Raw genomic sequence first — 12,361 nt, forward strand, 5'->3', positions numbered from 1 at the left:
TGCTGTGAATAAAAGTCAAACTTTAAATGAAAACTGCAAAAGAAACCGTACCACCATGCGTGCACAAACGAGTACACACCTCATATGCAGAGACGAGGGTATAAGTGAGAAAGTAGTCACAGTATCATAAGAGGGGTGTCACAGTGAGATGACATTATCAGCTTAAATCAGCCCATGCTGACACACCGCCGAGACAGGGTTCCCTGCCATTTATGGTAGCAGTTATTCCTGTGGAGAGTGGTGACAATCATGCTGGAGATGATTACCCACTTGTACGCCTAATAGTCAAGTATAGTCATCAGCTGTTACAAAGTCTCACTTATCAGTGAAAAAAACCACTCATTGTTTCACAGAATAATTCGTGCTGCATTAACTATCAAATCCTTTGCTTGGATATTTGTTTTTTGTTTGATTATAGTCTATGTGGAAGTTAGAAAGGTCTTTGCTCAAAGAACATTATATTCAAAACAGTTAATTATTAGTTATTAGTAATTATTAGTCAATTAATAAATATACAAGCAATTAAAAATGTATTGTCGAATTGACATTTTTATGTATCAATATGTTTCTGTCAATTCCATGTTTAAGCAGCTTGAGCTGGTCAGGGTTTAAGCCACAGTTGCATAAGCAGAGCAGCCTAAACATGCTTTACACCTACAACTTCCTCCAGCTCCCTCCTGGTGAAAACCCCAGCACTCTCCGGAAAGCTGAAAGATCTAATTCTTCCATAATATGCAGGGTCTGTCCTGGTGTCTCCCCCCAGTGGGTTGTTTCCGAAACCCGCCCGTCAGAAACTTGTCAAGGGGCATCCTCACTAAGAGCTCAAAAAAGCTCAGATGGTTCCCTTCAACACAAAGGAGCAGCGGCTCAATGCGAAGGTTTTCTTGAACCGCTGAACTACTCGCATTATCAAGTCGAGTAAGACGAGCCACCCTGCAGAGAAACCTCATCTCAGCTGCTTTAATCTTCAATCTCATTCTTGCGGTCACTACCCAAAGCTCTTGACCATAGTTGACAGTCGAGGCAAAGGCTGAGCTGAGAAATGAGAGCTGTGCTTCACGGCCTTACCTCCACACTCAGATACAAAGCCAGCTCTCACCTTTTGAGTGTTCTTATCCTACTCACGATGTGGTTATTATTGAATGAATGTGTGGGAAGATATGGCATTGGTCCAAGCAGTTCTGAATTATTTATTTATGTGTCATATTGTTTTCCCAGACTACAATGTGCTCCCTTAGAAAAAAATGGTTTACTTATTAATTTAACAAAAAGGAAAAAATGGTGTGGTGTATTGTTATCGAGAGACCTGAGTGAAGTTAATGTTTGAACGGTAAAACTACTGAAAGAAATTACAAAAGAAAGAAACAACAAAATCCTTGGAACAATAAGTCCCTCTTTTTTAACACTTATATTGAGATATAAGAAAAAGCTGGAAAAAATAGATATATTTTCTAATAAATACATATATACAGAATTGAAGCCATTAAACACACTATGAGGCAAAATAAATGCTTTTGGGAAATAGTTATTTCCAAAATATTACAAGTTATTATTAAAGATGGTTAAATTACTTACTAATTATTTACACAATCACAGTAATTAATACCTACTATGTACTCTTCTCTATGGAATCTTTTCCATGCACTAAGTGGGAATTCATTGAAGTTAATCCCAATTAATCAGTTTGAATCTATTCCAAACATTGTATTGTTTCTTATAATGTACATAGATATACTGTAGCTTCTATGACAACCTTTGTATTCATATTGACCATTTGAATACTGTATCTATGGAATATGCATCTCAATTGATCACTGAGTTATGATTTGTGTTCTATGTTTTTCCAGGTTTCCTCTGGTTAGTGAGCTGGCTCCATTTGGCACACCGGTGGGGACTATTCTAGCTGCTGCAATCAATCAAACCATCTTCTACTCCATTGTGGCAGGAAATGAACTAGGTAGAGTATGTGCTACAGATCCTATACAATTAAGTATTTTTTCAAAGTACAAAATGTTGTTCACCAACACTCCTACAAACACACTCACTCAAATGATATAGTAGGCTCTGAGTTTGTGCCACAAAGCTCTTTTGTTCCTGTTTTTCGTGTATTTTTCTGCATAAAGCAAACACATTTTTTCTGCGCATCAACTTGTCAACTTGAAGCCTTTTTGTCTGACAACTGCAGATGTCCACAAACCATATTTTAGAACAACAATTAAAATATAAGATGTGCTTTTACTAACATCAGAAGGTACAGAAACCAATTTTTAAATACTTAATTTGAAAATTGCAAGCTGCACGTCATAGCCGTAGGGTTTGTCCTGTCTTTGTCTGGAAGTAGAATGTTTTGACATACTTGCCGCTGTAGACTGCGTTTCACACTGAAATGAAGTCTGAAGAGCATAATTACTCCCTGGGAGAGAGAGAGAGAAGACAAGACAGGTGTGAGGTTAGCTCAGGTGTTTAGGACAAAAGTCGGAGACGTAGCTCTGTGCTGGAGAGAGCAAAGAGTGCAGTAGGAAGCTGGCAGTCAGTAACTCCTTCCCACCATGCACCTCACATGGACACATGAGCTAGAGTCACTTTTCCTTAGATGCTCTTGGAAATCGCAGGCTCGAGACCTAACCAGAGTGCTCTATTTCTACTACCCTTGCAGTAATATTCTCAGGAAAATGAAAAGCATTCTGAATTTTGAGGCATGGTCTTTTTATATAGCCAGATGTATTCCTGTGATTTTTTATTTTTTTAATCTGTGCTTACACTAAACATTTGATTTAAAAACGCTGTTAAGGCAGCCTCCATTAGAAGTTGTTTTTGTGATTTCTGTATTTTCTAACAACTGCTTGTTTTATTCACTCTTTTCTCTTTTTTTTTTAATAGCACGTGTCAAGATGTACAACTGTGTTAGCACCTGTATAATTGAACTCAACATTGTCGCAGGCTCTTTGTGTGAAGGGTGCTAAAAAGGCCCCATTGAGCTTCGCACTGAAGGACCAAGATTAAAGAGCCTGTGAGGGAGGATAAATGCAGTCAGTTGTAATACATGCAGAGTCACGTTTTACCAATATTGACCCAGAGATGTGTTGTGCCAAGAGTGCAAACAAAGCCGAGCCATAAAGCTCTGATCAGAACACTACTGTATGTCCAGTATTCAGTGCATTCATCCATTATGTTACTTATCTCCTAGTTTTGTCTTGTGTCCACTCACCTCATGTGCTCTGATATTGTTTGTTTCCAGGTCATTTTCGGGTGAACAACAGGACCGGTGTCATCTCCATAGCTAAACCTTTGGATTACGAAAATGTGACCAGCTATGTCCTCCGGGTCCAGGCAGACTCTATGCTGGTTGTCATGTCCAACCTGCGGGTGCCTTCTAAAAGTAAGAAATAGCATCCAATGAATGGGTGAATATGGAGGTTGAGTTGTGCTGTGTTGTAGGAAATCAGGGATGAAATTCTTGGTTCATATTATTCCAGATGCTGCATTTGTATTTAATCATATTAATCCACTCACTGTGACAGATTATGGTTAAATACAGGATGTTGCAGCCTGTTTGTAACACTCATATTTATATTCATTTTTACCTGCATTATATGTTTGTACGTATGTGTGGATTATTACATGCTTAATTCTGCCTCTTCACACATTAAAACTATGTCTGCTACCGACACTGTTCGCCTGCAAATGTGGATCAAAACCAGGAAAACATTGTGTCACAGTGTATATAGCTGCACTTTTATGCTTTATGCACTGTTGCCTTTCTTCACTGCACTGATCCATTTGTATACTTGTTGGCAGGTTTACTGCAGCCTGTAATTGGCTGTTCAGTTTCACACTTCAGTCTACTTGTTTGTCTGACTCTATGTTGACCACTATGGCATTTTCATACATTCAGACTAAAGTGACTAAACTGCATTACCAGCAGTTTTTTTTCTATTCCTTTGTAGAATTACTCAATGCTTTAAGTATGTGGTTAATATTTGAACACCCTCCGTTCTACCCGCAGAGCGCTGGCTCTTTGTCGAGCTGCCGCTGCTAGACAGCGAGTAATCTGAAAAGTTGAGTGTGATTATGTAGAAATATCAAGTATGTGATAAATGCATCGACATTTAACTAATCTATCAGTGATGGTGATTGTAAAAAATAACCTTATAATATGATTTATCTCTATCTTTATATCGCTATCTGCTTAAAAAGCAGCTTATCATAAATCACTAAAGACCTGTCTAAATTCGTCACAAAGGTCTAACGATCAGATATAGCCCATTTGTTTTAATTAAGTAAGAACTCCCCCAAAACGAGGGTGGGTGACAAAACATTAATCATTGCAAATTCTCATAGAGTTTGTTCCCATTCTGAAGGCCTCTGTGTGCTAGCGACCGCATCCAAAGGCGAAGCTAAAAGCCTGCTGTCACAGTCTCTTCCTGGCTGCGTCCAACAGCTTCCCCGATCTCTGTCCAAGACTGCATTGTCTTTGGCGTATCTTTGTAGACCAAGCGCGATGGGGGATAATGGCGCATATGTTCACCCATGTTTGATAGTCCGCATGCTGAGCCCTTCAGACAACGCTCTTCTTTTGACCATGCTTCGGCTGGAATATCATTGGGCTTGTTTGTGGACCGTTAACTGACAAATGTTTTGTGAAATGCTAACAACAAGTTGGGTTCTTCATACCTCACTCTCGATCCATTTGAACTGAATTATCAATGGCCTACTTTACCTGCATCTCTCCTTCTAGCACCATCTGTCTGTCACATACTAATGACGGCAATCACAAGTACACAATACGCAGGCACACACACACACACACACACATCACTTGTCTGATAGATGTAAAGTAGAGGACTATCTCTCTCTGACAGGGGATTGAACTTCCCTGGCATCTACAGGCAGAGTGTTGAGACACTGTTTCTTTTCTCCCTTATATTACCTTATATTAGGACTCTGTGACTCTTTCTTCTCTGTATTGAGTTTAAATGATCAGATCATTGCTGGACTGATTTGTCAGAAGACTAGTACACTGTATATGTATGCATAAGCCTGCATACTCTGACATTTATGTAATAATCTAGAGTACGACTAGATTTAATTAAACAAAAATTTTCTAAATGATAAACTCTTCGGCATGTTTAAGCTCACTCTGCCTTAGCAGCAATCCCTCCACTTAATGGACTGGTTTCTTTCATGCATCTTTATGAGTGTGTGCGAGAGGAAGGAGGAGGAGGGTTGTATTTATGTTTTTATACCCTGATACTCCGAGGATAAAATATAGCCACTTTCTACAAAGGACAGGGAAGAGAGAGAGACTCTTCAGACCTCTTCTCTATCCCCTGGAGTCCTCCCTCTGCGCCTCACACTCCGGCTTTCGTGCCTGTAATTTGATGTGCTGTGTTTTTGTTTGTCCAATTCCCCTGGTGCATCCTTAGCGCCAATGCCACATGGCTTTACATTTTTGCATGCCGCCAGGAGAAAAATGGTCCTTGACACTGCATATTTTTTCCCTAAACTGCATTGTTGGAAGGATGCTCTATGTATTTATGCTGTTCATTGCATAGCTGTAACTGTGACGAATTAGGTGGCACAAATCTGTATTCTCAATATATGTGTGTTTTCTCTTTAAAGGTGCAGGATTCATATTTTACAAGCCTCACAAAAAGACCAGTTAACCAACAAATGTATTTTTAAAATACCAAATGATCTGCCTCCTTTCCCCATTTCTTTTTTCACAATGTTTTCTCTAACCCCTCTCCTTGATTATTGGCTGCCCTTCAAATCTTTATTTCCTATAATGTGCGTATTGCTTGCCAGTTTAGCTTTCAGAGCCTTTTATTCAGTGCAGCAAGTTGTCCGGTAAACAAACTCCTCAACAATAAATGATGCGAGGTAGACCTTACTTAACATTAATGGCTTCGTAGGCAAGATTTCATCATCATTTGTATTATTTCACAGAGCCATATTTTACTCAAAGTGTGAATGTTCTCAGTAATTGGTTGGGAAACAAAATGCAAACTTGCTCAGTTGTTTTTCTGATCTACTTATCGTGGGGCAGTGAGAGAAAAAGTCATCAACACACTTCAGACCCAGTTTCTCTCGATTCAAAATATTTACTGTAATGAAAACAAAATGAACCTCCTCATTATTGACTCAAAGTTGTATGCTTCACCAAAATAGCTGCGCACACTGTTTCATTGGAACGGGTTGAGTTAGGACCAAGGGAACTTGTGTTTCTTTACAGCATGGAATTACAAATCCACTTTAAAAAATCGTTCCAGCTGAAAATTGCTAAGAGTGGGTATTTCCACTTTTGGTCAAAACGAAAACAAGCAAATAGCATCAATATTCCCACATTTTTCAGTCAGATTTAAAAATCTAGTGGAATCTGACTCCCCAATATAAAAATAAAGGAAATAGATTTCATTGGCAATGGCCAGACACAGGATCTCATTTGAAGACATACTGTGAAGTTTTCAGCGATGATTAACTTTCAAAATATTCTGGGAAGTGATTTCAAGCTGTCTTTTGAAGTTGTGGACCATGAAAAAAATATATTGACATGACAATTTTGAGGCTAAATTATGCAACATTTGATCAACGCCAGTTCGGATGACTTCAGAGATGTGTTTATTCAACAGCTAATGGCCGCGACGACACACTTTCTGGGCACGTGTGTCCCAATTCTTATTCTGCGAGGATGCAGCAAACCTTGGCTATCAGATGCTTGAATTGTTTTACATTGAAGTACACACACTGGAGTTATTTGTTTTTTGCTTCACATGAATTGAAGTGACTTTAAGCCTTATAATATGCTATGTACTCGATCTGTATCACCCCAAAGGACTTGAATGCATTCTGTCGCCATTTGCTTTTTGCAGCTAACACAGCCAAGGTGTACATTGAGGTGCAGGATGAGAATGACCACCCACCCGTCTTCTCCAGGAGGCTCTACATAGGCGGCGTGACGGAGGACAGCAAGATCTTCAGCTCTGTGCTCAAGATAGTGGTAAGAAAACATCAGCTCTGGTCTTTCTTCTTGTTGGTTTGTGCCTGACTCTGGTCCCACATCTTCAACACTTACCCTGCGGCCATGGTGGGAGAATTCCTCCGATCTGCTCTCTGCAACTCAGTTTCATCTCCACCCACTATCACTCGCTACATCTCTTCATCAGAGTGTAATCCCAGTATGTTCACAGAAGCATGGCTGGACATCCTGTCTGATTATCAGCCTGCTCTGCCAAGGAGGTTTCACTGTCTGTCTGGTTTCTGTATGCGTGGGTGTGTGTTGGTGTGTCCTCAGGCTTGTGTTTGTGTTCAAAATCGAATCAGCACTACAGCTGACAAACAGTCGTGCATTTAGGTGAAGGTGAAACAGATTTGTGATTTTGTCAAGGGTGTCTTATTTGTAATGAAGTATGCAGTATTTTAATGCGTGCAAAAATGTAATTTTCACTTTTCAAAATCCTATTTTTGTCCCCCACACCGTTAATGTGTCGGGTGAATTTAAAACAAAATTCTGTGAATTCTCCTTCTCTCCAGCCACCAAAGCCTACGTCATTAACAATTTGAGATCAGGAATTTGATGTAGATTATATTTTCTGCCCACGATCAACCCAAACATCTCTGCTTTCAATGTCAGTGATCGAGTGTCATCAGCTTGACTTTGCCACCATAGTAATAGCGGCGCCACTACACATACTCTACATCAGCCGACGGGTGTTTTTCACTTTTTTGATTCCCCAGAACACGACTTAGTGTAGCATGGCCAAGGCCAAGCTTTGTCTTTAATGTGATGCTTCTCTGTGATGCATATAATCAGGACTTTTTTGTTGCAATTTAGCTGAAGGAAATTGATGGGCCACAACTAACCTGTACCTTGAAAACTGATTTTCAGCTGAGTGTCCTCCACTTAACGACAGAAAATAGAAATGTGTCTAAGTGGAGACTTATAAATAGGTATACGTTGGCGTTTCATCATTTGGTGCAATTTTAGCAAACTCATTTGCCTGTTTGGTTCGAGACTTTTACGCTGCATAAGAATGATGAATGTTGAACGAAACTTAATTGGGAGGAACTGTATCCTGTAACTGTAGTTTAAATTGAACTGGCCAGAAACATGGGAACTTTACAGTATTATGGACGCCAATGGTGTCTTGAGAATAGTTGAGGAAAGATGAAGAAGGTGTAATATACAGCAGGCAAGCGGGAGTACAAAGGTCATAAAGGGAGATTTCATAGAAAGTATTTAAGACCTTCCATCAGCTGGGGAAATCAGCCCAAATCATCAAAGGATACAGAGGAGAGAGCTGTCACTCAACCTTTAAATCCCCAAGAGAATTTTTTTGCTGTCTAAAAGTAAAAGATTGGAATACCAGGGGCAGCCGGGGATTATATTCATTTTATTGATGGTCTCAAAAAAGTCATGGGTTGCTTTTTTTTTGCAGGAAATGAGCTTATCCTTAATCTTTATGTTATAACTTTAAAAAGAAAAAGAACTCTCATAGGACAGAAACATTTCTCCAGGGCTTATTTAAGCTATGTGACTCTTTCTTTACTGCATTTGACAACTCCAAACATGCTGTTAGCATATATTTACAGAAGATTGCATGTGAAGAAATTCAGGCATGAGATACCTATCAAAATAAATAAATCACTTAATAATCACATGCAGAAAATGTCAAAATGGTTTGCACAGGCATTATCTGAACATTAACTTAATACCTCATCATTACACAAGTATGTTAAACTTAAATATAATATGTTGAAGCATTGTTACAATGCACTTTGTATGGTCAATGTTTGGGTGTGTTATATTTAATTAAAGTCTTCAAGGTTGAAGAGATATCGCAGAATGGCATATAGTGGGTATGGGCACTGTAGGAGATTCAGCCTAGAACCATTATACAGTACATGATCATTGTGTGGTTGGATGGGTCTTCATGTTTATAACTGTCTTAAAATATTAGTCTGACACATATGTATGTCCATGCACGTGACATGAGCTTTTTATTAATACTTGGTAATTCAATTGGTTAAAGTATGAGCTCAGTGTGCATTTTTTTGTACGGTCTCATTCTTGATCCTACATTGTCATATGTATCTGGTTAATAATCGCATAAGGGCTTTGCTATTTAAAAACTAGAGATTGATTTAACTCAATCTAACATTTGTTGTACAGTAAAACAATTTCAGAAACAGATACCCATTGAGAAATGTCAAGGGGACTGTAACTAATAGAGTTTTGGATAGACATCTTGATTTTCCAGAGCAGGAAAAGCACAGGTGTAACTAATAACATTAACAATGAATCAGATCCATTTACTGTTAGTGTCCCAGGATGCCATACCATCAGGACATACCGGGACCCTGTAACTGGCAAATGTAAATGGAATGGAGAAAATAATAATTAATTTGGCATGGATGCCATTAAATGTAATTACTTAGAATGTGTTTTAACTGAAAATACATATACTTACTATGTTACAATAGCAATTAGGAATCAGATTTTGTGTGTGAGAAGAAATGTGTAAAAATAATGATGTACAAACTGAAACCGTAAAAACATGGATTGAAGTCATGGGAGCGTTCAGATAAGGAATGATGATGATAATTAGAAAATATGCCCAAGAGCTCTGAATATGTAAACACATATCTCGTGTAGGCTCAGATGTACAGTAAATCATCAATGGCTAAACACTGTGCAGTAGCTTAAACCTCTCGACCAGCTCAGAATCCCTTTCCTGTCTTTCCTTTAACTTGGAATCGACACCAACATGTAGAATTATGGGTCAAGTGCTATCTATAATTTCCCCTGGGCCGAGGCTTCTTTGGAGTATGGCTAGTGAGAAGTGTTTGTACTTGACTTCATTAGGTATAAGGCTGAGCGCTGCTTTCTCTGGAGAAATACCGTCAACATTTGACATATTCTGACACTTAGTCCAAAATAGTATCGTCACATTATATAGTCACAAGGAGTAATTTGCAGACATCTGTATGTCAGCAAATGCACTTTGCAGTGCCAGACGGGTTGCAGTGGTTTGGAAAGTTAAGTGGAAAATATTTCATTAGCACGGTAAAAGTGTTCTGTTCAGAAGAAAGATCTGATTGCGTAATTACCCCCTGCTCCTTGTCATTGGATTCATGGGTCACCAATTTCTTTTTCAGGAGCCTCTCTGGCTCTTTACTGTTTTAAAAAAGAGTGAAAAAAGCTTTTTTTGAACAACAAGCAAATGCCTTAATGTTTATATTTTTAACGTAAACCATCCAAATCTATACATTTGTTGTACTTTGTTGTCTTGTGGCAGCTTGCAAACAAACCTCACTCTGTGACAGTTTCCCCTCAGTGTCCTCAACAACTTTTAAAAGGTTTGCCCTACATACATGATGAGTACATATTTGCGATAAATTTGTCTTCACCCAACGAGGATATCTCACTCTGTTGATTTATGCAGCCCTTGCAGTGGGACCTCCCCCCCCCTCCTCTTCTCTTCCAATAGCTGGAGAAAAAAGGAGAGATTGCTCCTATCAATCAGTGTCACTTGCTACAGACAAGCGCTCTGAATTGCTTTGCCAACGATGACACAGTGTGGTTTGACAAACTTCATGGAGATTATGATACTCATAGATGATATGTTGTTTTTGTTGATTTAATGTTGTTTTTTTAACCCAGGTCATTTTCTAGTTTTGATTTAAGAAATGCTATTTTTAATAATCAAAAAGTCTTTGCTAACTTGTAATAGCTTTACCAAATAGAAACAATATATTAAAAAAAACGGATAGGAGGGCATCACTTAAAACTCTACTCGTTCACCTCATGTTTAAGTTTGCTGTGATCATAAAATATGTGCCAAACTGTCGGTGGTTCCCACTCCAGCCAGCTGTAGTTCCACACAATGTTATAATGGTTATCTATCAATGGTTCTGACATTATTAGATAACATTTCTTAACACCATGGCAAAAATCATGGCTGCACTAAAGGCAACGCTGCCCTCAAGACGTTCTATAGCCGGACGGCTTGTCTTCAGATTATTGAATCGTTTAAATTTCTCACATGGCTTCACAGTTTGTGTAGTAAATCAATGCAAGATTGATGCATCACGGGGGGGGGTCGAACAAGAAAATCCCGCCTTCAGTGTTTTCAGCCACCATCACACCGTCAAGGGCTCAGGCAATGATCGGTGGATTCTAGCTCAGGCTGTATTGAAATCTTAAATCAATACTTTTCTTTCCATGACACATTTCTCTTTTTGTTATTGTTTTGAGTATAACACAGTTAGTTTCCTGACTAACTTTCTATGTGTGTGTGCTGCATTTGTGTTACAGGCCACTGATAAGGACACTGGGAATTACAGTGAGATGGCATACCGCCTGATTATCCCACCCACACCAGAGGGCCAGGACAGCTTTGTCATCGAGACGTACACGGGTCTCGTCAAGTCGGCCATGATGTTTCGAAATATGCGCAGGTCCTACTTCAGGTTTGAAGTTATTGCAACAGACGACTATGGAAAAGGTCTCAGCAGCAGTGCTGAAGTGGTGGTGAGTATCCATTATTGTGCCTTTATATGTATGCTGATCAATATCTATACTGCACGGGTATTGGGCTGTGTGCACACTGGTCACCTGCACACCAGTGGCATATTGATTGCATGTGGCTTCCACAGTATGGTATCTCTGCAGAGAACGGTCCTTTGAAATATGAAATCAGTTTTCAATGTCATCTGTCTATAATTCATTTATAGAGGAGCCTTATCAAAAGGAGCATCCCGGCGTCAAAGTCAGACTGTGAACACCGTTGAGTGAGATCTTCTGTAGCTCTGGAGGAGTTTAACACGTTTTGTCATGTCTGAGAAAATTACTCAAGGGTCATCACTTTAGTAAACTCGGATGGGGCTTTTGGGATATTTAACACAAAAGTTTGACATTTTGGGAAATGCACTCATTTGCTTTCTGGCAGAGTTCACACTCATGTCTGTATAATAAATATGAAGCTATGGTCAGCAGCCAGTTAGCTTAGCTTAGCACTAAGACTGGATACAGTGGGAAACTAGTCTGGCTCTGTCCAAAGATAACACAATCCACCAACCAGCACCTCTAAAGCTCAATGATTAACACTTTACATCTCTTTTGTTTAATCAGTAAAGTCTGCTTGACTTGTTAGCATTGGACAGACCCAGGCTTTTTTTTTTTTTTACATCTGTTTCCAGTCTTCGTACTAAGCTAAACAAACCAAGAGTTAGCCTTATATTAAACAGACAGATAAGTCTGCATTATAAACGTAATAATAGAAGAAGAAGGTGTAAGAAAGGACATTTCAAGTTGCGATATGGGAAGTGTTTTTTTAGCTTGACCTAGTAAAAGTCAGGA

The 12,361-nt window shown here is 39.1% G+C and overlaps 1 protein-coding gene across 1 annotated transcript in view; it reads left to right on the forward strand.

Annotated features, from left to right (window-relative positions):
• LOC306703483 (protocadherin-15-like) overlaps window positions 1–12,361 on the forward strand; it is a gene marked incomplete at its 5' end in the record, with an annotated part of 129,040 nt that overhangs the window by 96,460 nt on the left and 20,219 nt on the right. The window contains 4 exons of the mRNA XM_079169461.1: window positions 1,848–1,957; window positions 3,239–3,379; window positions 6,873–7,000; window positions 11,318–11,533. Of these exons, the coding sequence (XP_079025587.1) occupies window positions 1,848–1,957; window positions 3,239–3,379; window positions 6,873–7,000; window positions 11,318–11,533 (595 nt within the window). The remainder of the gene's footprint in view (window positions 1–1,847; window positions 1,958–3,238; window positions 3,380–6,872; window positions 7,001–11,317; window positions 11,534–12,361) is intronic.

This window comes from Pholis gunnellus (genome assembly GCF_910591455.1).
Source record: "Pholis gunnellus genome assembly, chromosome: 11".
In the NCBI taxonomy this organism is placed as follows: domain Eukaryota; kingdom Metazoa; phylum Chordata; class Actinopteri; order Perciformes; family Pholidae; genus Pholis; species Pholis gunnellus.